The sequence below is a fragment of the Oryzias latipes genome, chromosome 22 (assembly GCF_053564925.1).
Source record: "Oryzias latipes strain Hd-rR chromosome 22, Olatipes_Hd-rR_3.1".
NCBI classification, from domain to species: domain Eukaryota; kingdom Metazoa; phylum Chordata; class Actinopteri; order Beloniformes; family Adrianichthyidae; genus Oryzias; species Oryzias latipes.
The window spans coordinates 17,165,596-17,193,214 of record NC_136258.1 but is presented as its reverse complement, the minus strand read 5'-3'; the positions used below and the strand labels follow the sequence as shown (position 1 = coordinate 17,193,214).

The window sequence follows — 27,619 nt, the reverse complement described above, 5'->3', positions numbered from 1 at the left end:
TGAACAACATCACCAAGAGCTTGTTCAGTTGAATTACAATAATACACTAAAAGAACAAAAAATGTCTAAATGCAATTTACAGTGTTGCAAAATGAATAGATTTATTAATTAATTGGATTAATCAGTACACCCCTATTGTTTAGGATAAATTCATTAAACTAAAACATATAAGAACTGTAGTCTCAATTAAATTAATATTTAGGTTTTCACTTTTTTAATGAAGTACTTAACTAAACCAATTGTTTGCAATATTTCAAATAAATAAAAAAAAGCTTTTCTTGCCAAAACTCTTGACAGTATTTAAAATCTCTAAATCACTATGGATTCCCACCTTACTTACAAAGAACATCTCTGAAAAATCACACAAAAGCTCAGAATCTGTGCATAATTGTCCTTTGTTGTGTAGGACTGGCACATGGGAAACCAGGGCTAGATTCCCAGGGGGGGGTGATGAGCTTCCTCCAGTGGGTCGTTGGGCAAGACCCTTTGCGTTTGTGCCTAACTATGTAGCCACACACACAGTCCCCAGCCCGGATAACATGCAGAGTTGTGTCAAGAAGGGTACCCAGCATGAAAACTCTGCCAAACCAAATAATGCATTTTTGTCCCAATACAGTATGAGTTAAGTCGACATTTTTCTGGTTTTCAGCAGCAAATGGATTGGGGATTATTAGTTAAACTTAATGACTTATGTGATCCACACCAGCTAAACACATCACTGACATGAACTCACTTCAGAAACACTGGTGTTTAATTGTATTTTATAACCTAAATATAACTTTTGAGAGGCTCAGCATTTTTCCATCATAATCCAATTTAATATCAATTCCTAATGGACTTTTTCCATTATTAGCCTTAAAAACTGTTACTGATAAGGTTTTTCCTCATGGTGCTGCACGTTTATCCAGGATTAAGATCTATGGTCATGTGATGGATAGCTTTCACAGCAACAATTGAGAGGTATCTGAGGCCTCTCTTCCAAATGCCGGTTTTTTAAAAGTCAGGGGCTGCGCTACAGGGAGTAAGACCACCAGTGCCCAAAAATAACATTAAATTATCATTAAATTAAAATATCATGCTATCATTTGCCACCCTTCCAAAGTCTTCTACCCCCCTTCCGCCCCCTTCTAAAATGTTCTAGCCACAACACTGCTTAATGTGCCTGAACATTTTATTTATTTATTTTATAAATAAACTAATTAAATAAATACTGTTCTGTTGTGAAGAATAAATCATATTAAGACAGAAAAATCAAATGTAACAATTTAAAACAGAACAAGTAAATGCAGAAAAAGAAAAATAGTCAATTTAATATTAATAGAATAAGGGCTCCATGTATTTGTTAATTGGCCAAAGCGTCTCCATGGTTGCAGCCCAACAAACACTGACAGCTACAGTGTCCTACATTCACAGCGTCAGTGGGCCCCTTGCAGAACTGCAGCAGTGATGCCGACAAAAACCTCCAAAACAAAACGCGTCAAAGGCGGGTGAGTGTGAATTCTAGGCCTGATGTGTTCTGTTAATTCATGGTAAATAAATAAATAAAGAGGCCGCTCTTTGTCACAGCAAAGTAAAAGGAAAGAAAGACGGCAAACACGAGTCCAAAGGAGACAAAGAGTCGGACGTGGAGACGGCCAGAGCCAATGCCGCTCTTTGGGAGTTAAGATTAAAGGCCACCAACCAGGACCTCACAGAGTACCGGGAGGCCAGCCACAACCTGGCACGCGCCAACGAGGGGCTCATTAATCAATTACTCCGCGCGGAGAGAGACTCTGTCGACGTCAGCGGTCACTGGGAGAGAGAGATGGCTGCAAAACAAGAGAAGGTAGAGAAGTCATTTTTATTATTAGACCAATAAGTTAAATTTAATCAATTAGAACACACCAGATCTTTTAACAGATTAGAATGCTGGAGGAAAACCTGCAAAGACATCAGGCGCTTTCACTTGAAGAGAAAAACAACATGGTGAGTTGGAATTTAATTACATTTTATTAACTCTTTCAATGACTAAACAAGAAGACCAATCACACAGTAGTTTAGGCAACTTGTAAAAGTATTATTTGTCTTAAATATCTGTAATTTGCGGTTACTGGGTGTATATGATTTTTTGCATCTTGAAACAGTTTGTTTTCTATTTTGTCCTTTTAATTCTTAATCAGACACTGCTCTAATTTGCCTCACTAGGTGTCATCTCCTTTTATGTCAAAGCATCTAAATTGGGGGTGTCCGAACGTTTTACAAACAGGGCCAGATTTGGCAAGATCAAAACTGAAGGCCTACCATTCCACCCAACTATTTTGATAACATTAAATGCATTATTTATTGCAATTGAAGCCTTTGTATTTCTTCGCAAAGAAAACAATGAATCTAAATGCGTTTTTACCAAAATCACTGTCACTGTCAATTTTTTGCACTGTTTTTTATCAGTTGTCGTGGTTTGCATGTGTTGTCTGGTAATCCCTCTTGAAACAGCCACAGCTTCTTGGCATATAAGGCAGACACAGTTGTCTCATATTACAGCTAGAAAAAAAAGTCAATTTCCCCTTGTCCTGGAAGCAATGGCCAACAACCTTTTAATTTTATTCACAGTTGACATTTTAGAAAAGAGCTTAAAAGTGTTACAGAAGGGTCGAACGACCGTTGCCACAGGTTTACGACACCTTAAAACGCAATTTGGCCAACCACCATCAAGAAATTGTACACCTAACTTTTTGGGGCCGCATATTATTGATTTTATGAAAGGAGACTGCAGATCGGTGGAAATTTGAACTTGGGCCGCGTTTGATCATGTGCCAGACTTGGGACATGCCTGATCTAAAGTTTTGTTCACACATCGCTTGATTGTTATTTTATAGGCCCTTGCTTAGTTCATGCCACTTTCTCTCTGTTTCATATATGGCCATGTGTGATTGATTTTAATATTTTTTCAAACTTTTATAGCCCTGGATCTTTTGTCCAGCCCCTCATCATGGGATAAGATTGCTTCATAAAAGCTCAGCAAGTTTCTGGTTGTCCTCATAGTCATCTGATCACTTTTCTTTAAAAAAAAAAACAAAAAAAAAAAACGATGTTGTCCCATCTTTACAGTGACTTAACTGTGTAATTTATTGAGCACATTTTAAATGTATAGCATCTCAAAAATGTGCTGCGCTGTCTCTTAACAGCTGTCTTGTGTGTAATTATCTTGACATTCATTATGCAAAACAAAGCAATCATAAAATGAAGAAAAAAAAAAACAAAGCCCAGCATTCCTAGTTACATAGTGTGAAGTTATTTTAATCCACGTCGGAGACCACAAAAAAATAGCACAATTTAAATGTGCTTGGTTAGGAGGAAAAAAATTCTGTCACACTTCTTCATTTGATGTGTTAACCATTCTTCACCTGTCACATAGGGTTTGAGCAGAGAATGCCATTTTTTTTAGGTTACATAACATACACCAAAGGACCTTTTTTTTGACTCATACCCTCACTGACCTCTCCTTCCCATGGTTAAGCGAAAGCCATGAAATTTTCATGACAAAAGGGCCAGAAAAACCCTTTTCTTCTTTTGCTAGCAGCTGTTTTCCATCGTCCACTCTTTCCTTCACCATAGCCCACACTTCTGATGATGAAAAATGAGGCCCGTCTGGACCAACTTGTAACAACCTTTTTTGGGACATATACAAATTTACCATATATGTCGGAAAAACCTTACACTTGACTTTAAAGGTGTGACTTTTGTTCTCTACAGGCTCATTGTGAAGGAAAACTTGCTTTGATTTTTATTACAGAACATAGTGAAATAAGAGACATTTAACCAGGCAGTCAGTTTTTGACTTTGAACTCAGGAATATTTTTGGAAAACTTCAATTTGATTGATCCCATGATGTAAAAATTAGAAGATGCAAGGCCAGCTTGTGTAAGTACTGCTTTACTCATGAACATTTCCAGGGTTATCTGAAGAAGAACGATTAGGCCTGCCGCTGTAATCAGATGGTTGATAACCTCTCATTTTGTCATCATGTCCGTGTTTGCGGGTGCATGTTTTTCTAGTCTTTCATGACTTTGGTCACTTTGTCGCATTTCTGCAGAGACTGGCTTCTCCACAGTAGCATCTTGAGGCATTTACCATGACTGATGTGTGCTCAAGTTGGCTTGCAGCAGTGCTTATCCCATTTTCTTTCTTCTTCCTTCTGCCATTGAAGAAAACCTTTGCTTCCACTTTACTCCGTTTGTACATTACTTTTTTTTTTTTCTGCAAAGACTAGAGACTTAAACATCATTCAAGAGAAGGTAAAGCAACTGAAGGAAAGGGAAGCTCGACTGGAACAAGAACTCAGAAATGTGAGTGGTCAAGATGATAAAATCTCTGCAGGACAAATTGGAAAATGAAACCATTATTCCAATTTTTTTGTAGGTGAAAGAAACCATGTCTGTTGCTGACAAGAAGCACAAAGAAAACCTCATTGAAATGGAGGAAAAATGCCTGAAAGAAAAGGTATTTGAGTCTTAAAAGTGTCCTTTTTTGCCAAATATGTACTTGTGTTTAAATTGTCTATAATAAATAAAATTAGTGATTTGAAAACAAAGGAAGATGTATGTTTTTCTTTGCAGGAGTGTGTGGTAAGGGAGACTATGGAACGATGCGATTTACAGGAAGTCCTGTTAAAGCAGGACCACCGCGAAGCCATTGAGTAAGTGACTTTCCGCCACTGTGCTAATTTTATTCCTTAAACTGCTCAGTCATGCAAAAAAATAATAATGTACTCACATGGAGTATTTTACATTTATAAATACACACAACCATAGCCGGTGTTAATTTCGTGACCATACTGGTTTGTCATGTTCCTGACAGTATACATAACTTGAGCCAATGCTCACATCCTCAGGCAGCCCTGAAATGACTACAGGAAGGACAGATGGTCGACTCCAGCAGAGTACATTTAAGACCTATGATATATACTCCGCCTTTGCTATGCTATTTTCGCAGCTCATGAAACATCAATATTGATTCTGGTGTGAGCTTTCAGGGCTGGTTGGTAATTAGTTTAAACATGTCAACTCTGTTTAAGTATTCCACTTTATTGTACCGTATCTGTCCAGTCAAAATAAATCCACGTGTTCTGCATCAAGGCTCATGGAAAACAATTGCTTTCTTAATTATTCAGGCAGCTGGAAGGTGTCTTGCAAACTGCATTGGAGAAGCGCGATCAGTTGAATGAAACACTGAAAAACACCACGAAAGAAGCGGAGGGCTTGAAGAAACTGACCCATTCACTGGTTGAAGAAAACACCATCCTGGCACAGAACAAGGTAAGTTGAAACCAAAGGACAGCAAACAACAGGGAAGCTATTCTGCACGCCGTCCAAAGACAGTGTGTTCCACCTTCCCAAACAAACTTTTTAACTATGAAATCCCTTCACATCTCTGCAGAATTTGTTTTCCTGTGTTTTGTTTACTTATGCTAACCCCAGTGTGTTTTACTCGTGGTCGCATTCGCCCACCCCTGACCCCCTGACTGCTCTCCAGCCTCTCAGTGGTCAGTGGTTGTGGTGAGTTTCTGTTGCTATCTGGGATCGAAGTCAGCGTTAGCCTTGTCATTTTCTGGCGCTGATTTCTTAGGCAAACAGATTTAGGTTTCATTGATCTTACCCCTCCAATACGTATGTAGCACAGACATCTAGTGCACAGACATAACTGATTTCTACTGTCCAATAAGATTTGATTATCTAAACAAATGTTGGGCTCATCTCTTTGACTACTTTGCCTCTCGCCCAGGAAATGCTTGGGATGACCATTAAGAAGAACCTGGCTGACATTGAACACAAAAACCAGAAACTTTCTGAGTTCACAGCAAAGATTGCTTCCCTGGAAGAGGCCTTGGACCTCAAGTCTAAAGAGCTTCAGCAACAGGAGGAGAAGGAGCAGAAGAACCTAGTTATCATCCAGTCAAAAGAGGTGGAGATGGATAAACTGCAGAGGGTTCTGGCCATGCGAGTGAGGGAGATGCAGGGCCTAAAGCAGCTGGCGAGCACTGTTGTGAAGAAGCGCAAAGAGATGGAAGAGTTCTTCTATGAGGCACTGGATCATGTTAGGCACGAAATCGCTGCCAGCAGGTTTAGGTACAAAAAGGAGAGCAAACAGGCTTACAGCTGGAGGTTCAGAGAAGCCACAGCAGGAAAGATAGAGTTCCCACCCATCTGCACCTTCCATAAAAGTCCCAACAGTACCAACCATGTATATGCAGACATGGAGGCATCTGGAAAATGGTAAACCCACATCCTATTCAACCAGAAATGGTCATATGTGTCATCTGAACTAAACCGAGACTTTAATTTTGTGCAATTAAAGATTTGATTCCTCTTCTTTGTAGCTCTCATCTTCTGGAAAATGAAGTCAAAGTCTCAGATCTTACTTGGGAGCAAAAGGAACAAGTGCTCAGACTCCTCTTTGCTAAAATGAACGAACAGACAGAAAGGTAATAAAACATCCCACTAACTTGCTCAGATTTGACTTAGATCACTGATGTCATCCCAGATAATGCTCTAAAGTTTCATTCGTAGTCATCAAAAATTACCTCAAACTCCATCAGCTAACAGAAGAAGAAAGCAGAGTGACACCACCTCATCGGTTCAGGCTGAATCCCATCTGACTCCTCCCTCTTTTTAATGTTTTAAACAGGCCTTCTCTCAGCAGAAGAGGATATCATAAAACATAAGTTAGACTTCAACCAATTTTCTTTTCCATACAGCTGCTTAAAAAGAATGAAGAAAGAGTCTGGGCACAATAGTAAAAATAGGCTCAGCCACAAAGTCGTGTGCTTGGAAACAAACATCTGGTCACGTCGATTTTCTTTCAGCCCATTGGTTCCTTTTCACGTGCAGAAGCACTTTATTTTGTTTCTTTGAACACTTGTGGTCGGAGAGCAGCTGGTAACATGATTTTCAAAAAAACGAGTGTGCAGGGGATCTGGATGTAAGGGGTAAGACTTGCAAGTGGATAAGTACGTTCATGTTAGCAGTGGTCTGGCATCAAGTTGTGCAGAATAACAGGGAGCGTTTGGCAATTGAAGAGTCAGTAAGCAGCATCGACCCAGATTAACCTCTAGGGCACCTCAGTCTTCAGCACATATGCATCACGATGTTATAAACCGTAATTTTTCCATCTTGTCTCCTGTTAATTGCAACTCTGTTATCCCCCGATAGGAAACTCGTTCAACGTTCGTCTCCTCGTCCCTCCTGCGAGATGCAAAACAGCTTAAATGGCACAGATGCTGCCGAGTAAGACTCAAAAGGAATGTTCAAGGACACAACTTTGCACTTCATCTTTGCAATTTAGAAGCCTGTGTAGATTTATTGGTCCCACATTGCATGTTTAGCAGAAAAAAGCAGTGGCTGTTAAAATGTCTGTGCTTACATGTGATTTATCAAGACAGTTGCATAATGATGACTGTCTCGAGAATTAGAGGAGCTCTGCCCGGCAACCATCACCCTTCCAGGCGCCTGAGACCATTCTTCTTTGAGTCTCACACACCCTTGCTGGATATGCACTTTTCTTATGCTGTGCAGCCTCTGTCATGTGAGGAATTGTTTACTTTTCCCTCCAGAGAAAGTTTGTCAGAAAATATAAGGTCTGTTTTGAAACCAATTTTAAGTGTTTCACCTTTCAAACATCATTAGTGTCAGTACTGTCTCTTAAATCTTTTCAAATCAGAAATACTCTGTCCACAAATGCAAAAGATGTAGACATTTCTGAACAATTGTTTTCTTGAAATATTGTATTTATGGGGATTCAAATTGATAAAATACAAGAATAAAAGTTGCAATTTACCGTTTGAATAAGTCCAGTGTTTCACAACATCTATATACATTTTCTAATGTTTGACATAGGTGTGTGGCAGATGGAAGTATTTAGCGTCCCATTGTAGGCATGGTCACTGCAGGACTTTTCAAGGTGGCATCTTCAGCTTTCCACTGAGAGGTGACAGTTTTAATCTGAGTGTAGAATTGGATGCCCTGATGAGATCATTTGAAGAAAAAAATAAAACATGTTGGTCAATGAATAACTTGCTGTATTGCTCCTCCACATAAGAAGATGTTTTGATGGCATGCTTACTTGTTTTCCATAGAAGTTGGTGTCTCCTCTGAAGGATCCTCTGGATCCAGTGAAGGAAAACATTGGCAGAGGCACAGGGATGGGTACATTTACTCCAACCTGTTGACAAGCATTTTTTTTTTTCCCCATCTTCATTTTTCCAAGAGTAAGCTTGGTTACAACAATTCAAACATAGTAAATTGCCGGGATGAGCGTGCCGTAGCTGATGAAAGGTGTGGAGCACACGTGCAATTTCAAAGCAACGAGCCTACATGCTCGCACTAAACAAAGTGCGACTTCTGGCTCACATTTGCCAGTTTGAGAGTTTCGGCGTGAGCTGATGAGAGGCAGGGAAAGCTAAATAAAACTGTTTTGAAGGCTTTAGAGGCATGGTTGGTTTAGAATGTTTGAAAGGGCGGGAATAAATTTGGGCACACTCGGGGCTTTTAGTGAAGCTACATGCAGTGAGGAAAAAAGAAAAAGAAAAGAAAAGTAGATGTTTGTTGCAGAGGTTTGGAGCAGAGTGCAGCACATGGCGTACAACACATTCCCCGACATGTGAACAGCAAACACAGGACATAACTGGGCTCCAAAGTCAAACAAATAGGGCAAAGGCTGGCCACATCGGTGTATCCTTCTAAACAGGGTCTTAGGAATCCCTTTTGAGTTTCAATAGGAGATTTTCCTTCACTGGAAAAATGTATCTTTGCCCCCCCTGTTTTCCTGTAAAATACACATATTTGCTATTGCTATTTGGAGCTCTAGTGGAAGGGGAAGTGGAGACGGTATTGCTCCAGGTGTGTATTTTAGGTTAGGAGCAAACAAGGTAATACGTGACATTGAAAAGGATTAAAAGAAAAGAAATGGGATGTGCTCGCTGCTGGAGGAGCAGACATGACAGAGGGATGTGAATGCCTCCCTTCTCCCAAAACAGAGGAACGCATTTGGAGGACGGCGGCCGCTCACCTGGCCCACGTCCACCTCATGGGTGTATTTGCGCGCCGTGGCGCCATTTGTGGTGAAGATGGCTGTGCCGTTGCCATAGGGGTTCTTGTTGACCAAACGGATGGCGTCATCCAGGGTGTCTGCCTCAAGAACAATAAGCACCGGTCCAAAGATCTCTTCAGTGTAGCACTTCATCTCAGGCTGTGAGAGCACAAACAGAAACTGCTGGCAAAATTCTTTAAATAGGTTTCGGTTGACGTTTGCTGAAGAGGGGAGCCCACGTACCGTGACGCCGCTGATAATTGTGGGTCCTACGAAATTGCCATTCTCGTAACCTTTAACCTTGACGTTCCGGCCATCGAGGACCAGCTTTGCTCCCTCATCTACACCACTCTGGATCAGGCTGCAGACTCTCTCCTTAGCCTGTGGAGAGATCAGAGGCCCCAAATCTGCACCCGGCTGGTCTCCTGGCAGGCCCCCAAGAACATTCAAAAATACAGTTACAAGAAACAATGCGTTAGAGGCAATGACATTTGGATTCTTTCCCACAAAAATAAAACAGCACAAGTGGCACCCTGAGGCCCTCCCACCAAAATGGCTGCATGCAGCTTTTCTGTGTATACTCAATATTCAACTCCACAGCGCTATAAATGAAGGGAATCGTTCTTTTTGACCTCACATCTTTTTTTTTCTTCTCAAAAGGGTTTGATGGTCTGAACCAACATTTAGGCTTGGACCACAGATTCAGCCGCAAATTTTCAGCTTGACTGACTCAACCAACCCTCACTCCCAGCTGACTCCAAAGTGAAATTACAACAGAGAGTAAAGCAAGAGGTGAGGTTATGCCGACATGGGTGGCCCCGACATGACTGAACCGAAGGTCCGTGTGAGAGAAGGTCTAGGGGGGAGTCAGAGATGAAAGACCGTACATTGGGGTGCCGCACCTGCATTTACTCGCAGAGCCTTTGTTCGCTCCACCAGCTCCGGCAACCAGTTCCGCGCCTCTCCCACCAAAACTGCTGTGGACAGAGCCATGCAGCGCTGACCAGCTGCCCCGAACGCCGCGCCGACGAGCTGGTTCAGAGTGTTCTCTTTGTTTGCATCAGGCATCACCACACCATGATTCTTGGCGCCCTGCAGTAAACAAGAAGTGGTCAGCGTTCTGTTCTGTGACCCTGGTTGTGCCTGCTTATTTAAGGCGATGAGTCTCTCTAACAGAGAATCACACAACTGAAAATGTTTTAGAAACTCATCAGAGAACTGAAAGACACAAACAAAAGTGATTAAATAAATGACACAGTTCACATTTTTTTTCTGACTCAAAGCTGCAAACAGATCATTAAACTTTTGAGATCTACAGCAGAAGCCGGGGAATAAAAACACAAACAGTAACCTGTTAACCAATGCTGCCATCTACTGGATGTTGGTGGCAATTTCCAGCAGGTACTTACCATGTTAGACTGAACTCTTTTCCCATTTCTAGAGCCTCTCTCATAAATATACTCGCCGGCTTGATTGGAGCCCACAAAGCTGATTGCCTTGATTGCTGGGTGGTCACAGATGAAGTTTACAGCTGAGGTAGAAAAAAATGTTTTAAGTTCATCCCACTTTATTGAAATGTTTATCGGTGAGCAGGAAATTTGATTAAAGACCCACTTCAATGCAAATCCTGTTTTTGGTGTTTTAACATGTTTCTGATGGTGGATGATATGTATAAAGAAAATTAAGCTTAAAATTGGGATACTGGGTATTTCTTGATTACAATTGTTGTGAATCAGGACCAGAAGAAGAAAGGCCGTTTGAAAAAGCTTGTAGTTTTGACATAAAAACAACAATCGTCAGGCCGTTTATGTTGCACCGGTTATGTTAGGTTGGGGTTCTGAAGGGCTGTAAGCTAGCGGGAGACAGAGTAAACAACATGATGGGAAACTGGGGTGGGCTTACTATGCATTAACAGCTCCGCTCACAACTTAGAGGCAAATTTCTAATGAATTCCTGCCACTCTGCATTAAAAATGTTGTGGAAAACGACACAGGCTTTTTTTGGCTATAAACAGCATAATCATAATTAAAAGACCACTGGGAACACCTAAAATAGATCAAAAGATGATCAGGATGGGATTTTAACTAATTAACTTATCCTAAGTTGGATACGTCATTGTATAAATGTATAACTGATGATTGTATTGTTTTGGGGTATTATTCTTATTTGATTGCTTGAAATAAACCATTTTAAATCAAAAAATCAAATCAAACTACTGGTACTCACATGCCAAATGCCAAGTAATGAAATATCAAACCATAGTTACATTTTCAAATTACAGTAATATAATCACAAGGAGATTTAAGACCATTTAAACAAAATAAAGGCTAAACTAAGCATATTGTGATGTCTTACCCCCAATGCTTTCTGACAGTTCCTGACAAATAAATGATTAAAATGGGTCGTACGTACCATCATGCTGCCCATGGATGATGTTCAGCGTCCCATCTGGAGCGCCAGCATCCTGCAGCAACTTCGCCAGGAGCATGGTGCAGGTGGGCACCCGCTCTGAAGGCTTCAGCAGGTATGTGTTGCCACACACCATGCCCATGGGGAACATCCACAGGGGGATCATAGCAGGGAAGTTAAAGGGGGCAATGCCGGCACATACGCCAAGAGGCAAGCGGTACGTGTAAGTGTCCATGTCTTTGGTGATGGACGGCAGGGTTTCACCGAGCATTAGTGAGGTGATGCTGCAGGCATGTTCCACAACCTCTGCAAAGAAATCAGTCCAATGTTTCTTGGGGGGTAAAGGCGACCCAAAATATGTTCTGACCCCATACATTAAGATTTTAAAAAAGTCATCAAGTTGGTTTTTGTGAGGCAATACTATGCACTAGGGCTGGGCATCATCAATAATTTCAAGGATTGATTCGACTCACCAGAGCCTGGATCAATACGATTCTCTCTTAAATGCTTTCTTTGATTTGATTTGATTCAAATTTGAATTTTCATGGTTGACACATTTAGACATATTCAAAATGCAATCATAATCTTTGCACCTTTGGGAGATATTAATATGAATCTGATGCAGTTCACATACAGTAAAATTGTAAAAAGGAAAAGCTCCAACAAAAATGTGCAGATCATTATGTTCTGCCGCTCCTGAAGGGTGTCTCAATCTGGCCACTAGGTGGAGCTCGTGCTATTGCATTACACTTTATTACAGAAGATTTGAGTTTTAGACCACACTGGTTACAGTACAAAATGTTTCCTTAAACCCTTGTGCTATCCTAGGCACTTTAACATTGGGAGTTGGGTCATCTAGACCCACTAGACAGTGCACTGAACCTTTTTCCTTCAATGATTTGTGATCTTCACTGGTGTCCATGGATTACATGAAATATTTCCACCTTTGTCATGGTAGGGAGAACACGTCAATGCATGGGTGGGGTCATCTAAGATAGCACAAGGGTTAAAAGAACTTGGAAAATTAATGCCTGTGAATATATAAAGCTCTTCATTTAGTCAGCAATATATGTTGAACAAGCGTTAACATTAGCCAGCCTATGAGAAATTCAATTCTAGGTTTTCATCAAGGTAGCGGACTTTGGCTTTCCTGCAGTTATGTGTTAGGTCACCGGAAAGGTAAATGCATAAAATGTATTTATTAAACTTGAATCGATTTAGATCGATTAATCAATTTTAATCAACCCAGCCCTACTTTGCATGTGTGTTTAATATAGACTTACGTAATCCTCTAAACACATCTCCCTCTGCATCTGCAAGGGTCTTGCCCTGCTCCACAGTGATGGCCTTGGCTAGTTCTTTCTGAAACAAAAGCAGAGCTCCTAAAAAAAAACCATTCAGCTCGAGGTATACTCTCAAATGAACACAAAAGCAAAATGTTATATCTTATAGCGCCTTAAAATCTCTGTGCATGCCACTTACAATATTGTCTTTGATAAGCTGCTGATAGCGCAGAAAGACCTGTTGCCGAGTCAAAGCAGAGGTCTCTGACCAAGAGTGGAAGGACCTGGAGCAGGACTCTGCAGCAGCTAACATCTCCTCGTGGGTGGCTTTGGGAACGCGGGCGATGACTTCATTGGTAGCCTACAGTCAGAAAGAGTCAATTCATGCACCTCAACAACGAACTAATCCCATTAGTTGTATCACCCGATTATTTTTTACCAAGTGTCATATTTCAAATTGAAGAAACTTGAGAACAATTGGTAAGTGACAATGATTGTATCAAAAAGTAAATGTTCACATTTATACATTAACAACAAAAAAGGGAGAAAATTATACTTTCATCATTTTATTTTGATAACTTTAACCTCTAATAGAACTAGCCAAGCCTTGAATTAATCACAAACTATTTATCTTACAGAAGGGGATCTATCCGTCCAAGTTAAAATCAAAAGGCATCGTAAAGATTTTTTTAATAACTGTAGTTGATTTTGTTCAAATATTAACATTACAAATGATCTAAATATGTGTTTTGGTTCACAGAGATGGGGAAATTATGGCATGATATGCTGCAAAAACTCCAAGGCTAAATGCGTTCAGACCACAAAATACTTACTGGATTGTGAATTTCAAGCCACTCGGAAGTTTTAGATTCAACAAACTTCCCATCGATGAAAAGTTTAACAGTTGGCTGGAAGGAAAAATCACAAAATTATGTGCGATTTTCATCTGACATCAAATATTCCATCTCTGCCTTTATGCAGATGTCGCTTACCACTGAGGAGGAGTAGCACATCTGACCAGCTCTAAGAGGAACCTGATAAAGAAACACATCAGGCAGCTTATCTAAATTATTAAATGTCACTTTTCAAATCTTCTAACAATAAATGTGCGTTTGTGCCAAGTTCTGGTATGTTGGAGTCAACCGGCTGTTTCCAGTTGCAGCTTGTAGGCCCACGGGTTTAATGAACAATCTCTAGGGGTAGTTAGTTAGTACAGGGGACAAAGTCAAACAGACTGGTAGAGAACTCCAGGACTGAATGCTGATCGGCATGTAGGTGGGCTGTAAGGTTGTGTCCCGGTGCAGGACACATCATCATTAAAAACCCTTTGAAGGTCAGATCACATTGCATTGTAGTCTGCTGCATACAGTGTCTCTAAAAATCAACCTGGAGGTCCATACAGCACGTGACAGTAGATTAACCAATGAAAGCTGAGTTGTCTGCACTTCTTTCTACTAAATTCAGCATTTAAAAATATACCTTGGTCCTTAGCGCTGATCTTAACGCTGCTGACGCCATAGTGAACAAACGATGTGTCACAGCCCGACTTCACTTGACCGGTAGAACAGGTGGGACGGGGGTCCAGACAGGAGAGAACTCAGGTTGGAGCCACACTTCAACGATTTACCTGTGGGCGGACTCCGAGAATAAGGAATAATTGCTATTCGCTACACCTTCGCACACCCATAAGGAGCGCGTCGTGATTGGCTGTCTGACTGGGAGTTCATCCAATAGCAGTGTAACAGTTTGTGATGTCCCGCCTTAATTGAGAAACTCTGCTAACCATTGGCTTAAAACAACAAACCCGGAAGTTATGTAATCTGACCGTTTTACAGCTAAAGCGATGCAAAAAGCTCCGTTAACTTCACATTCTCCAAAGATATGTCTTGTTCAGACTAACTATTTTTAAGTAAACTAAAAGAAGTTACATTTTCTTGTAACTTAACAGATTTAAAGTAAAAACTCGTACTCTTTAATCAAGTCCCTTTAACGCCAACAATGCACTTGTCAAGCGTTTGCCTTGCAAAGGTAAAGTTAGTGATGTATTTTTGAATAAATGTTTGGCTGTGAAAGCACAAGGCAGTTCTTTAACGGGAACCACATGAAGTCTGAATTCTGCCTAGTCATAGGGCAAAGGGTGGGTAGGAGGGTGTTTGGGAGCTTGTCTTATTGGCTGCTGGAATTGGAATTTGGGGGAGAAAAAACTGCTTTTTGGGGAGGTTTATTCCATCAAGCTGAGGAAATCTTCAGCTTATAAAGTTATGGAACCCTCAACCAAGGTGATTTAGGACTTTTTTTAGGGAAGGGAAAACGAATCACTTCTATTTTAACTCAGATTTTTTCATCTTGACTCGTTTTTAACCACTTTTGTTGTATTTTTATAGCCTGTGCTTTACAGCTACTTCAGAAGTTCATGCTCTTGGAGGGTTCGCATTGGTGAGTCATGGCAGAAACATTGTCTTTTGCTGTTCATCGCATTGATGTGAAAAACTATTATAACTAGTATTTTCTGTGCAGCATTTGCTCTCAAAGGCATTGAATATAACCTGGTTCCAGTGAATTTGATCAAAGATGGAGGCCAGCAGGTATCACAAAGCAGATGACACATGACAGCAGAGCTCACCGTTTGGTAAAATGCTGACTTCTCAAGGAAAGAAAACATTCCTGCAGATGTTTGAGCTGTATGAGGCTTTCTCTATTAGGAAAACAGTAGAGTTTCAGAGTAGAAGTCTATTTCTAAAAGAAAGAATTTTGTTTCAGATTTCTCTCTCTGTATAAATGTTTACATATAATTCTTGTTTAAAACTTACAAAAGTCTCCCATGTGCCCTAGCGCTCAGAGCAATACAGCAAATTAAACCCCATGCAGCAAGTGCCTGCAGTGGAAATTGATGGCATCACCCTCTGTCAGTCAGTAAGTCCAAATACACTGAGACCCCACCCCCCTTTTTTTTCTTTTTTTAGAATAACCAAGTGCTTCTTTCAAATCAAACTCTTCATATAGCTTGCGGTGATTCAGTACATTGATGAGACTAGGCCGGGACCTTGTCTTCTTCCTGTGGATCCAAAAGCACGTGCCAAAGTTCGGATGATCAGTGACCTCATTGCCTCAGGCATACAGCCTATCCAGGTGAGCCGGAAACTGAGTCTTGTACTTCTCTACACTGGATTACAAACTCTGTAATAAATGGTGTGAATGTTTCAGAATTTGTCCGTGCTCCAGAAAGTAGGAGAAGAGAAGGTTCCATGGGGTCAGCACTTCATTAATCGTGGTTTTCAGGGTATGTAGAATCAATCTTAATTTTTTTTTTTAAAGGTTTGACCGTGAAGCGTGTTGGTAGTAGGGTTCACGCGTGCTTTTTCTTTTACAACAGCTCTCGAGCCAATTCTGAAGGAAACTTCTGGGAAATACTGTGTAGGGGATGAGGTAAGGTCATCTTTATCCATAATAAAATGAAATGTACAGCAAAACATTTTTATATTGTCTTTTAGATTTCCATGGCAGACATCTGTCTGGTTCCACAAGTCTATAACGCAGAAAGGTTTGTAAAAGACACAAAATTTCAAAATAAAACTTTTTTTAGTCCATACCGACTTTTAGTGCAGGCATTTTCTTAATACTAAAGCTTGACCATTTCTTCTACATATCTGCAGGTTCAAAGTGGACATTGGGCAGTATCCAACCATCAGAAAGATAAATGAGACCTTACTTGAGCTTGAAGCCTTCAAAGTGAGCCACCCGTCTCATCAGCCAGATACACCTGCTAATCTTCAAGCATAAACGGAACTGAGAAATCCAGCATTTAATAAAAAGTAAACCTCAACAACATGATTTTGTCATATATATTAGTAGTTTGTCACAGTGTTTAATCATTCATAAATACATGTAAAGAAAATAAAATACATATGTAAAACAACCAGGTGTGAGATTTGTTATGCAAACTGCGAAGCCTCAAGGATTACAGCTTTCACGTCTGCCTAAAAACAGAAGGAATTCATTTAGGATTCAAATAAAACAATTTTCCATTTCACACAAATCAGCTTCCATCTGAAATGATCACTTGTCAACACTAATCTCCACAGTGCACTTGACTGTGTCGTCGTAGAAGGTACCAGAGCAGTCTGAGCCCCCGAACACCAGCACAGAACACAGCAGATTGAGGTTTCCGTGTTGCGTGTTCCCCTTAACACCAGTTAGGTTTCTGCTGCCCAAGTCGATCATGCTGTGTCCAGCTCGAGGCTTGGAGCAAAGCAGAGGCGATGCCACCGAACTCCACATGCAGGTGTCTAAAAAGAAAACAGTCATCCTTCACTGTCCAAGCTGGATCAGAAACATACTATGAAAAAGGGAATTATTGATGAAATATCACTACAAACCCATATTGAAGATATGAAGATCCTGGAGAGCTCCCACTGCACTACAGCCTCCGCTCACCAGAATCCTGTTGTCAGACACGGGGAGTGCCGCATGAAACCTGTTTGCATTCAAGAGTTTCAGATCAGAAGAAAAAATGTACGAAATTCCCACAAAAATGTGTGTGGATATCAAACCACTAATAAATTTTTTTTTCTATCCAAAAACCTAAAAATATAAGACCCAGATGGCAACATCAGTGACATTTATCAATGTTGATTAGTTTCGCACTCACCCTCGAGGCAACGGCGGCATGTTGGCACTCTTCACAGCTGTGTACTCCATGAATCCTTCACTCAGAGGAGAAAAGTCAAACAGACATTTTTCTGATCTTCAGCACACACACAAAAGTCCTTACCTAGATCCAAAACATGAAGATCATTGAGGTAGGCGGCCGATTTCTGTCCACCAAATATGACCAGCTTCTGAGAAAGAAGTGTGGCCGAGTGCCTGTTCAGCAAGCAAGGACGACATTTCAAAAACTACAAACATGCTAAGAAAAAAGGGGATTTTGTTGCAAAAAGGCTGACCCGAATCGAGCCAAAGGCTTGTCCCCGTCCACAATGGGCTGGTACCACAGTTCATACTCTGGGTTGAATATGTACAAAGCATTAGTGCAGCATTTATCCCCCAAGGAACGGCTTGGCTGAACTCCTCCAAAGACAAACAGCTCTTTCTTGTAAAACACAGCTGAATGGTACGCCAAATGTGGCACATTTCCCTTTGCCTTAAAAAAAGGGATACATTTGCAAACATATTTTCATTCATATACACAGTGATAACAGAAAATAGCTCAGAGCAACATGCGAGTCAAACCCACAGTGACATTTTTCCATTTCCAGGTCAAAGTGTTAAGGATGTGGAGCTCATTGTAGCGCTGGTTCTCCCTCAGGCCACCGTATACAAAGACAGCCTTTGAGTCCGGGTCATAGGTGGCAGTGTGTCCTCGAGCACATGTAGGCTCAGCTTCAGAGGCAGCGGAGCTCATTGGAAACCAGAAGTCACCGTCTGAATACAAGTCAAATAAAAGCATTTTATTTGCAAGGAGTATTTCTGCTTCATTTATTGAGCTTCCGTTTGCTCCCAGAAGCTGACAAACTCCTCTGACCCAGCTCGAGCTTCCACAGAGAGTCTGCGCAGTAGCTCTGATCCGCCGTTTCCCCCCCAACGAGAACGGCGGTGTCGGGGTCACTCAGACACATGGTGTGACTCCAGCGTTTTGACGGACGCGCTGAAACTGAGATCACAACTTTTCATCAGATCGTGTGTGAACGTAATGGCTGTTAAGTGGGTGCCACCGACCTTGTCTGCGTTGGCTTTTGATCTGCACACACATTTCCTCTTGGCTGTTCATCCGGGACAGTTTCCTTTTGACGGGGGTCGAGGCTCGGCCCGTGTCATCTCCGAGATCATTATTACCCTCACAGCTCCAGGTCAAACAGCCTCTCCTGCTAATGACTGTGCGTCTGGGTGTCTTTTCCTTTCACATCAGACTTCCTACAGTTACTCAATACGTCGTTCAAGCATTTATGCTATTTTACAGCTTCATACTCACTGTAGGCCAAACTGGGGGGTGAGCAGAGTCACTGCTGTCAGTTCTATTAACTTGGATTTCAGCAAAGCAAACACTGTCGCCCAGGTGTGAGGAGTTGGGAGAGGTCTGTAAAGATTTGGCTTACCTAAACATCTGTCAAATGTGAAATGAAAACTGCAAACAGATAGTAAAAGCCAATTCTTCTCCCTCACGGTTTCATTTTCCACACTTGGATGCAATGTGCCAGACAGATCTGTGGCATTGTGTTGCTCCGAGAGGAGACATTTCCTCTGAGCCTGGGGTGTACTGCTGGTGACCCTGCTGTTCTCCTGCACACAAATCACTAACATAAAAATAAAATGGTTTACTCTAATAATTAAGCAAGTATTTCATTCTAGAGCTTACCTCTCCATAGACTCTCAACACAATCTTGCCATACACTCCTCTCCTGCCTCTCTCAGCCCCAACTGTAACAATGTCCTCCCTCCATTCACCTTCCCAGGTGAGACACCTGTTTAGAAAGGTTTTTTTTTTTTTCTTCCAAAAAACTGATTAAAAAAAGACAGTTTTATAATTGTACTAGTTACATATTGATTTCTTACTTACTTCACTTGAGAAGACAACGTTCCTATTTCTTGGGCTTGGACTTTTTCACTCACCACGACCTCGACTGAGACAGAAGTCTCTCTGCTTGGCCACTCTCCAAGGCCGAAAACGACCAATTGCCCTGGCAGGGGCAGCGGGATGTAAGCCTGAAAGCACTTCCGGTTGGATTTACTGCAATAAATCAGCGAACAGACTAATTAGGAGGGTGTCGCTTTTAGGAGTTAAATGGCTGATTGTGGGCTTTCGGGACATACCAAATGAACTGACGGGGGGCATCTCGCAGAGAGCCAAGGACGTAAAAGTGCAGTTTACCCATGTTAAATATTTCAGATTCAACTCAATGGGATCTCTAAAACTGGTTATGTCCAGTTGTTAACCTCGAGTCCAGCTACACGCTGAAAAAGACACAGGTGTCAGTGAAGAGCAATTACCCAGAAACCAACCTGCTCGTACTGATTCAGTCGTTTTCTAAAACAAAAGTATCGGTACAATGTAAGTTGCAGAAATTAACAGAAATTTCTTTTATATCCTTGAAAACACCAGAATTTGGACATATAGTTTTGCTTACTTTGGTTCTTTTTTGGATCATTTAAATCTTTTAAAATTATATCAAATGTTGAATAATTTCCAAATAAAATATCACCTTTTAATATCGTCTTTTTATTTTAAGTATTTGTTAAAAACCTGTCTTGCATCTTGCTCCGCTGTTGACAATTTAAGCTTTATAAGTAAAATTAATTAACTTAAGGGCAAGTTAGATATTGATATGTTTAAATAATTCCTCATTACTAGAGTAGTTCTTGTGTGAATCCCTTTTTACTCTTAAAAAAGGGGAAAAAACTTTATTCAATTACTTTTACTTAAGTTATATTTTAAAGTGATGTTACTCTTGTGTGCATTTTTAGTAACTTCAAATTTGTAATCAAACAGTTATCTCAATCATTCATAGTTTCACAACAGGTTTACACATTTGATCATTTAAAACAAAGTATAAGAAATGATCAAAGGTTGCTTTTGGTGAGTCCCAAGTACTGGTCGAATCTCACAACTGAAAATGCAAATTTAATGTCAAGAGTCACTTGCATTTGTTGCATATTATGTCTGGGTTTCAACAAATCCAACAAAGCAACTGGAAAGTGGTAAAGCATCCAGCCATTTTGGCCTTGCATTTACATTTCAGCATAGTCCAACTTTCATGTCAAAGTCTCCACTTATGGTGTTTGGGGAAAGATTCGTGCACAGGGCCACAAATTCAAGAGACAAGACTGTTGTCCTGACAACAAAAACCTTCCCTAATTACAGGTTCCTTTATCTACTGAAAAATGTCTGACTGCATTTTCTGGGAATTTTTTATTAAATTATATCAAATCTGGAAAGCTGAAAAACACTAAATCTGAAAATTGCAGTCCTATTGAGGATCATCGGTGGCACATGCTGGAAAAGAATAAGATTTATGGAGGCCTTATGTCAAAATTTACAGGATTGAAAGATCTGTTAGTAACAGTTTGGTGCCAGATACCACAGCATAGTTTCAGAGGTTTTTTGAGCTCAACAAGTCTGATTTGTTTTAACTGTAAAAGGGCAACTTGTAAAATATTAAGCAAGTGGGCAAAATATGTTATATTATTTCTGAGAGATTATAAATATAAAAAACTTGTAGTTTTTTTTTTAAAAAACTTGTCATTAAAAAGGAAGCACAGATATTTTATTGACCAACATCCTTATAATTGTAGAGAAAAAACTGCAGAAAGACATTAGATCTAATCTTTTATTTTTGATTGGAAAGTACAAAACACTTGTTAAAAAAATGACAACAAATGCACCTAATTTCCACATATTTCCAGCTAAAGTAGACTCTAAATCCTTGTATTTGTTTAGTTTGTGTGTGAATATAAACTTAGTCTTTTTTATTGTTTATTTTGTTCTCACATTTGTTGCATTTAATGGAACAAACCAAGAGAAAATGCATTTCGAGTTACGAAACATAAAAGAAAATGCGCAAGAGCTGGCAACTTAAGAACCCCCCCATTTCTATTCTCAGAAACCGAGTGAAGCTCACATGAGACCTAATGTACGATTGTGACTTGCCGTCAGGGAGAGCTGAAAATAAAACCAGGTTTCATCAGCACCTGTGTAACAATTACATCAATGCCCTGATGCACAATTTAATGGAAACACAGGGGACCGTTCAGAAACGGTCTAATCCTGAAACAGCATAGAAACTGACAGCATCTTTGATAACAGGAGCGAATTCTTTGAAGAAAAAACAAAGACAAAAAGAGCTGCATAATCTTTTCTTTATTGTGGAATATAAACTTTAGGAACAAATATCTTCAGTATAACTTACAGTAAAGCAAATAAATTTTTATTTTTATTTTTATTTTATTTTTTTTACATTGCACACAACATTAGCAGCCAAATCTGGGATGTCTTTGGGACAAAAAGCACACAAGTTTAAAGTGTTCGAGGTGTTTGATTTCACAAAGAAAAGATGGTCCAATGCACACAAAACATTAAAAAACACAGTGATTTGCACTCAGAAAGACATGTGTACGAGAGACATTTAGATGCAATTCATCTACCTAATAAAAATGTAGGCAAAGCAAACGCAAATATTGAATCTCTATTATATAAAGAGAAATTTTTGTGATAAGAGATGGCTTTTATTTGTGTCATTAAGAGCTCGCTCTCAATCTCATACTACTTTCTTTAGATGATAGATCTTTTATCCAACAGGCCATAAAAGAAGAAGAAGAAAAAAATGGAAGTGATTTTCAAACCAACACATAGAAAACAAGTTATGCCGTATATTTGACTGATAAAGTGGTTAACAACAAAGAGACAGTGATCATAAAAGCACACAAACACAGAAAACACGAGTTAAACTCCATTTCTAGTGCCGACTGACTGACTGAGCACTTGGCCACGTGCGATACACCATGTCCAGGTGTTCCCTGACACCTGCTGTCACTGAAATGTCACAGGTAAAGACAATATGCGTTTTATGACGGCCACTTGGACGGGTGGTACAGTATGTACAAGGAAATAATATGGCACATATGCAAGGCTTTGATAAATATATGCCAACAAGACACTAAAGCAGATGTTCAACATTTTAGCCTTACACATCTCCAACAAGTGACACGACAAGCCAAGGGTGATAAAAATAGATATGCCGGTATGCCATTTCGATGTTTTTTTTTTCCAAGAAAAAAATAAAAATTAGAAATAGTTCATTGTTCTTGGGTATATTCTTTACAACGCACATTCATAAGCAGTAAATTGCAATCTCAGGCACTATAATAAACCCTGTAGTAAAGTGTTTTGTTTCTCCAAAGGGAGTATGAGTTGTCAAACTTAAGGAGGTAAGTGCCTTCACCTGGGAAATCGTGGCTGCCGCCGTGGACAGACAAGTGGCTGTCCTGACGATACACGGGGAGGATTTCGGCCAAGTTCGAGTTGGTTTGACTCTTGGATCCCTTCTCGACGTCTCCATTACTGACAGGCCCTGTGATGCAAACGGCATAAAGTCAGCACGCTCGCTCAAACCCCAGCTGGAGAAGAACAAATGTTCAATGCAAGCTGTGTTTGTTCTTTATAGATAAGAGTGTCTCTTGGATGTTAATACAGGAAATGCAAAGATAAACTAGCAACTGTGTGGAATGCTCAATCCCAATCTGACCTTCCAGCTCCTCCTCTTCATCTTCGTCGTCGCTTGACTCACTGATGTGCACGGTGATGGATCGGTTTGTCACAGGACTCCAGTCAAAATATATCCCAAATCCAATGTCATAGCCGTCCGTGGCGAATTCCCAGCACACTTTTTTGGCTTCAGGGACAGTGGGGACATTAACCGTCATGATGTCGCCTCGGTACACCGTCACCACACTGTCCTTCTCGGGTCGAAGCTTCGCCTTTAGTTCCTTCACAGCAGCAGATGTCCACGTGTGTGCGGGCTGCAGGGGGGGCATCTGGGCTGCCGTGTAGTTCAGCACATATAGAATTATAGTCATCGTGCATACCTCTATGCAAATTGTAACAAAAAAATATCTACAGTTATCAAACCACATTCACCTTTTATCTCAGTAGAGGGCTGACAGCTCCCAGCACTGACATTTTCCTCACTTCCTGTCCCCGGGGCTTGCACTGCAGGAGCCTCTTGATTACCCTCAAAGTGCACACACATATGATACATTAATGGAAAGCAACAGGGCTGTACTGCCCCATGTCCAACCACATGTTGACATCTGTCCAACATGCATCGATTTTATTACCTCACAAAGCTGTCCTGGGTCTTTGGTCGTGTCCATACCAGTGCTGCCTACAGACTGGGTAAAGCTCTCTGAAAGGTTTGTACTGTGAAGCCTGAAGATTCAAAAACAACAGATAAAAGAATATATCAAACATTTTCACTCGTATCAAGAAACGAACCACCTTTCAGGCGGGGTTGGAGCAACAGGTTACCTGTCCGGAGGTCTGCTTTCACACTGTTTGGAGGCTATTCCGGGGAAAGAGGAGAAGGACAAGGAGGACAGCCGTGACTGAAGCTCGGATGTAGCCTCTAATTTCTCCATGGCTTTCATGACAAGACAAACACCCCAGACTGCGCGACAGGAAGAGATGAAGCTCCGCCCCTCGCAACCACAAGCAAGCAGACAGGCTGAAGTTAGCTTCCGTACACAGATAGCGCACTGCTAATGTCTAAAATAGAGTCAATTAACTCCTTGGATTTCAATAAAGTAAAGCACACTACTTAGGTGCTCGACTCACTCAGTCTCCACGAACAAGCTCCATTGCTGTAGCTTCTTCACATTAGCTTACAACTGGCTAGCTGCTAGCTACGTGCATAGATAGATAGTAGTGATAAGCAGCTGATGTCTTACCACGATTTCTCGTCGTTTATTTTTTAAATAAAATGAGTTTAACCCAGCTCAGCCCATCAAGATAAAATGAATCCACATCGCCGCAATCATGGACACTTTCCCCTCGCAAGGCTGGATCTTCTTTAAATGGGAGAAGCCGACTAAACGGAAAACAATATGGACTTCCGCGTCTTCTCGAGAATTGTCGAAATGTGCCGAATTCGCATCTGAAACTTTGTGCGGCATCAGCTGCTCAGTGAAAGTGCTCACTGCAGGAGTGGCTCAAAAACAAAAGAAATACTTTGATTTTGGAAAACAAGGCCCTTAAAATCTCGCACAGGTTTTTTTAATAGCTTTATTCGTAACACGGTTAAATGTTTAAGCTTTTATTTTTTGATTTAATAACGTTTTGATTGCATTTGTTAAAGAAAAACAATGAGCACCAACTCATTGAGTTGCAAAAAGAGCAGATGCATAAGACGATCTGATGACATTTTGTGCATTGAACTGAATCTCATCTGCCTATTTCTCTGTGAGGATAATTTAAATCAGAGATGAGTCTCTGAGCAGATCCCAGATTGGGAGAAGTGCAAATATTCAACAAGCTACACAGCACTGAACAAATCCAGGTTCAGAGTGATGGTACCTGTAATGAATATGTGTCAACATGTGTCAAAAAGAAGAAAAATATATATTTTTTTTAAGGTGATAAAAACAAAAATAACAAAAGCTTCAGTCATAACTCTCAATATGAGGTCCTATTTTACATTTCAGAATTTCAGAAATGATCTAATTTTTTGAGAGAACTTTAGGAAAGCTAAATATGATGTCCCCTTTGTATTTAGAGGTTTAGACGCCTCCGTCAACACCTCATCTGTCAAAACCTCGGTCAGACTAAAAGAAGACATCCTTACATCTGCAGCAAAGCTGGCGGCAAATTCGTACTCTGGTTACAAATTAAAATCACCTGCAAGGAGTTTGGACAAAAGACACTGAATTCAGGTTTTGAAATCCTCACAAAAATAAAAAAATCCCCTAACAGGTAAAGCAGAAGGGAAACTGTCCAAAGGCAGCATTTTGACAGATGAAAACGAAGATCAGTTCAGACTTTGGGGAGTGGAGAGGACAAACAGCATCAAAGCAGAATGTCAGCACATGCAGCCAGTCTGTGATTGTCAAAAAAACCCTCCACTCCGGTCCGGGTGCATTCCTCTGAAGGACAGAAAACAGCAACGTCAGAAATCTGTCATGGGAGCAAAAGTTTAAGACTGATGAACCAGAATCACAAAGAGTTTATTGTGCACATGCAACCACATGCTAAAAATAATTAAAGCCAGCCTCAGCATTAACGAAAAATACAGCACTCAAGGTGCAACAGACAAACCCTTTGATCTTAATGAATAACCAGTTGAGCAGTCTGTGCATTCTCATGGGTGTCTGTTCGCAGTGTTGGTGCAAAAGTGTGTTTGATTTTAAGGTGAAGGTATGTGTGGGTCTAAAGAGAAAAATATATTGAACAACTCTGAGCAAGAAGTGTCACTTTACTGTTTCTGCATCTTTTGTTTGATTAAAGCAGCACAAAAATTCCCGGCACGGGAGGGATCCGATCTAATGTGTTGCTAATGGCCTTCGCAGGTTCGGATGGTTCAGGACACCAAAGATCTAATGTGCAGTGGGAGAAGAAATAAATCACACAAGAGTCTGCATGAAAGTTCAAACCTTTGCAAAGGGAAAGATTCTGACGCTTATGACACCACCAGGTCAGAAAGCTCTGCTGTCATCTGCTCTCTCTCTGCTCCCCAGCAGACAGTTTCTTTTATTAGCCAACAGAGCAACATGCAAACATGTAAAATACATAATTAGAAATATTCTGTGTCTGTGGGTGCAAGCAAGCAGTGGTCAGTCAAGGACGGTCACTTTCGCAAAGAAAACACAAACACATACAGCCTTGTGCTGAGTGCAGCACTTGTTCAGTTCACAGCAAGCGAGCACAGTTGGTATTGCCACACGCACAATGTTCATATATATATATTCTGGTTTTTGTCCAGATTCTGTCAGTATAAACTGAGTCCAGGCCTGGGAAAAGGTCTCCCTTTTCCAAAGACTGGTGCCGTTCCCACCTAATCCTATCTGTTCTGTACAGTGCAGCTCCTGTACTAAATTGTCACATTCAGACACAGGATGTCTGTTATTGTGGCTCTGTAGAAGTCGATGAGGGTAAAGTTTGACCAACGTCCGGAGAAGCAAGAGTCTTTGTTTGGCCTTTTTCACCAGACATGGGTGTTTAGAGACAAAGTGGGGTCAGATGTAATGTGGATTCACAGGAGCTTGATCTTTTCCAGGGGCTCCACAGCCCCACTGTATGATGTGAGGAGTGTGACCCATCCTCTAGTTCCTCTTGTAATCCACATTGGCGTCCTTTTAGACCCTCTAATATTCAGGGTGAGGTCACTGTCTCCACACACTTTTACCAAAGGCTGGATCTCCTCTCAGTGACACTGATATAAGCTCCTCTACGGCAGATAATCTCCAAACTTTATGAACATATATTATGAGTGAATTGCAGAGCATTTATGGGTGTATGGAGTAAAAAGGGCAAGTCTGTGTTTAGAATTGATCTACCAACCATGCAAAAAATTTACTGTAACCCTTGTGCTATCCTAGGCACTTTCACATTGGGAGTTGGGTCATCTAGACCCACTAGACAGTGCTCTGAACCTTTTTTCTTCAATGATTTGTGATCTTCACTGGTGTCCATGGATTACATGAAATCTTTCCACATTTATCCACTTTTGTCATGGTAGGGAGAACACATCAATATAAGGGTGGGGTCATCTATGATAGCACAAGGGTTAAAAAGGGCAATAATCATGGCAAACCCCAATCATTTTCTTTTTTTTTCTTTTAAATAAGTACATAGTCAATGACAGTTAAGGAATGCTGAAAAGGAACAGGGACGATTTATCTTGGTGTTATCATTCACGTATCTGCCCTACCACATTTTTATTTCAAGTTACTTTATCCAGGTATATAAATCCTATTGCTTAAACACCATATGTTTACAATGAACAATTATTTTTACATGGATAAGAATTAAACATTCTTTTTATTACCTTATTATCTAGAGAAAAATAAAAGAACTGCCAAGAGTTTGCTTTGTTTTCTATAAAACTAACCAAAGGCCTAAACTGGTGTGGCACATAAATAAATAGATGTGCTGTTTACATCACAATGTCTACCTGCTGATTTTAATCTACTGGTGGAGATTTTAAGAAAGGATGACTTGATGACATTTATTTTTTTCAAGGATGCTATGAAGCCCTGACCCTAACCTGCCCTCTTGACTATCATCTACACCTGACAGTAATGATGGTAAATACTTGTATAGCGCTTTTCTACCTTCCTTGAAGGCCCAAAGCACTTTACAGTCACAAACCCATTCATCCATT

The 27,619-nt window shown here is 40.5% G+C and overlaps 5 protein-coding genes across 9 annotated transcripts; 2 read left to right on the top strand and 3 right to left on the bottom strand.

Annotated features, from left to right (window-relative positions):
- Nucleotides 1-1,327: 1,327 nt before the first annotated feature.
- On the top strand, nt 1,328-7,325 carry LOC101165364 (basal body-orientation factor 1). The gene is made up of 10 exons (XM_078940997.1): nt 1,328-1,487; nt 1,567-1,825; nt 1,900-1,965; nt 4,245-4,325; nt 4,399-4,479; nt 4,596-4,675; nt 5,150-5,294; nt 5,761-6,251; nt 6,356-6,460; nt 7,188-7,325. Exons 1-10 carry the CDS (start codon nt 1,447-1,449, stop codon nt 7,264-7,266), a joined length of 1,428 nt encoding a protein of 475 aa, XP_078797123.1. The 5' UTR covers nt 1,328-1,446; the 3' UTR covers nt 7,267-7,325.
- aldh6a1 (aldehyde dehydrogenase 6 family, member A1) lies at nt 7,309-14,456 on the bottom strand. The gene is made up of 12 exons (XM_004082313.5): nt 14,235-14,456; nt 13,748-13,789; nt 13,589-13,663; nt 12,955-13,116; nt 12,756-12,834; nt 11,476-11,778; nt 10,473-10,594; nt 9,966-10,155; nt 9,307-9,488; nt 9,043-9,222; nt 8,098-8,196; nt 7,309-7,997 (listed from the first exon to the last, which is right to left on the bottom strand). The coding sequence occupies exons 1-12, from the start codon at nt 14,271-14,273 to the stop codon at nt 7,893-7,895; spliced, it is 1,578 nt and encodes a 525-aa protein (XP_004082361.1). The 5' UTR covers nt 14,274-14,456; the 3' UTR covers nt 7,309-7,892.
- A 99-nt stretch (nt 14,457-14,555) lies between these two features.
- gstz1 (glutathione S-transferase zeta 1) lies at nt 14,556-16,671 on the top strand. Of its 2 annotated transcripts, none has more exons than XM_004082314.5 (9): nt 14,556-15,034; nt 15,140-15,191; nt 15,273-15,340; nt 15,588-15,668; nt 15,759-15,884; nt 15,960-16,035; nt 16,129-16,181; nt 16,247-16,296; nt 16,409-16,671. In XM_004082314.5, exons 1-9 carry the CDS (start codon nt 15,017-15,019, stop codon nt 16,533-16,535), a joined length of 651 nt encoding a protein of 216 aa, XP_004082362.1. In that variant the 5' UTR covers nt 14,556-15,016; the 3' UTR covers nt 16,536-16,671. The 2 variants fall into 2 exon arrangements, with proteins under 2 accessions (XP_004082362.1, XP_004082363.1); XM_004082315.4 differs by having other exon boundaries at nt 14,565-14,783.
- zgc:163014 (uncharacterized) lies at nt 16,587-19,802 on the bottom strand. Its single transcript, XM_004082574.5, has 13 exons — nt 19,563-19,802; nt 19,309-19,479; nt 19,108-19,213; nt 18,915-19,031; nt 18,724-18,828; nt 18,471-18,648; nt 18,277-18,405; nt 17,989-18,176; nt 17,699-17,895; nt 17,527-17,618; nt 17,404-17,458; nt 17,132-17,229; nt 16,587-17,041 (listed from the first exon to the last, which is right to left on the bottom strand). The coding sequence occupies exons 1-13, from the start codon at nt 19,622-19,624 to the stop codon at nt 16,812-16,814; spliced, it is 1,728 nt and encodes a 575-aa protein (XP_004082622.1). The 5' UTR covers nt 19,625-19,802; the 3' UTR covers nt 16,587-16,811.
- Nucleotides 19,803-21,591: 1,789 nt separating this feature from the next.
- Nucleotides 21,592-24,414, bottom strand: tmed8 (transmembrane p24 trafficking protein 8). 4 transcript variants are annotated; one of them, XM_004082316.5, is made up of 6 exons: nt 24,192-24,414; nt 23,773-23,942; nt 23,583-23,673; nt 23,383-23,476; nt 22,991-23,284; nt 21,592-22,816 (listed from the first exon to the last, which is right to left on the bottom strand). In XM_004082316.5, exons 2-6 carry the CDS (start codon nt 23,889-23,891, stop codon nt 22,599-22,601), a joined length of 816 nt encoding a protein of 271 aa, XP_004082364.1. In that variant the 5' UTR covers nt 23,892-23,942; nt 24,192-24,414; the 3' UTR covers nt 21,592-22,598. The 4 variants fall into 4 exon arrangements, with proteins under 4 accessions (XP_004082364.1, XP_011488710.1, XP_011488709.1 ...); XM_011490408.4 differs by having other exon boundaries at nt 23,773-23,911; nt 24,192-24,384; XM_011490407.4 differs by having other exon boundaries at nt 24,079-24,375.
- Between the last annotated feature and the right edge of the window lie 3,205 nt (nt 24,415-27,619).

Coding starts and splice junctions, on each gene's coding strand:
- LOC101165364 (XM_078940997.1), top strand. CDS start 1,447: ATGCCGACAAAAACCTCCAAAACAAAACGCGTCAAAGGCGG. Junction 1,826..1,899: donor TGGCTGCAAAACAAGAGAAG/GTAGAGAAGTCA, acceptor ATCTTTTAACAG/ATTAGAATGCTGGAGGAAAA. Junction 4,326..4,398: donor TGGAACAAGAACTCAGAAAT/GTGAGTGGTCAA, acceptor ATTTTTTTGTAG/GTGAAAGAAACCATGTCTGT.
- aldh6a1 (XM_004082313.5), bottom strand. CDS start 14,273: ATGGCGTCAGCAGCGTTAAGATCAGCGCTAAGGACCAAG. Junction 13,117..13,588: donor GGCTTGAAATTCACAATCCA/GTAAGTATTTTG, acceptor TTCTGACTGTAG/GCTACCAATGAAGTCATCGC. Junction 12,835..12,954: donor AGCTTATCAAAGACAATATT/GTAAGTGGCATG, acceptor CTTTTGTTTCAG/AAAGAACTAGCCAAGGCCAT.
- gstz1 (XM_004082315.4), top strand. CDS start 14,754: ATGCACTTGTCAAGCGTTTGCCTTGCAAAG. Junction 14,784..15,139: donor CAAGCGTTTGCCTTGCAAAG/GTAAAGTTAGTG, acceptor GTATTTTTATAG/CCTGTGCTTTACAGCTACTT. Junction 16,036..16,128: donor CATTAATCGTGGTTTTCAGG/GTATGTAGAATC, acceptor CTTTTACAACAG/CTCTCGAGCCAATTCTGAAG.
- zgc:163014 (XM_004082574.5), bottom strand. CDS start 19,624: ATGGGTAAACTGCACTTTTACGTCCTTGGCTCTCTGCGAGATGCCCCC. Junction 18,829..18,914: donor CAAGTGTGGAAAATGAAACC/GTGAGGGAGAAG, acceptor AAATCTTTACAG/ACCTCTCCCAACTCCTCACA. Junction 17,042..17,131: donor TCTTCATATCTTCAATATGG/GTTTGTAGTGAT, acceptor TTTTCTTTTTAG/ACACCTGCATGTGGAGTTCG.
- tmed8 (XM_004082316.5), bottom strand. CDS start 23,891: ATGAAAGCCATGGAGAAATTAGAGGCTACATCCGAGCTTCAGTCACGG. Junction 23,477..23,582: donor ACCCAGGACAGCTTTGTGAG/GTAATAAAATCG, acceptor GTGCACTTTGAG/GGTAATCAAGAGGCTCCTGC. Junction 23,285..23,382: donor GCCCTCTACTGAGATAAAAG/GTGAATGTGGTT, acceptor ACTACACGGCAG/CCCAGATGCCCCCCCTGCAG.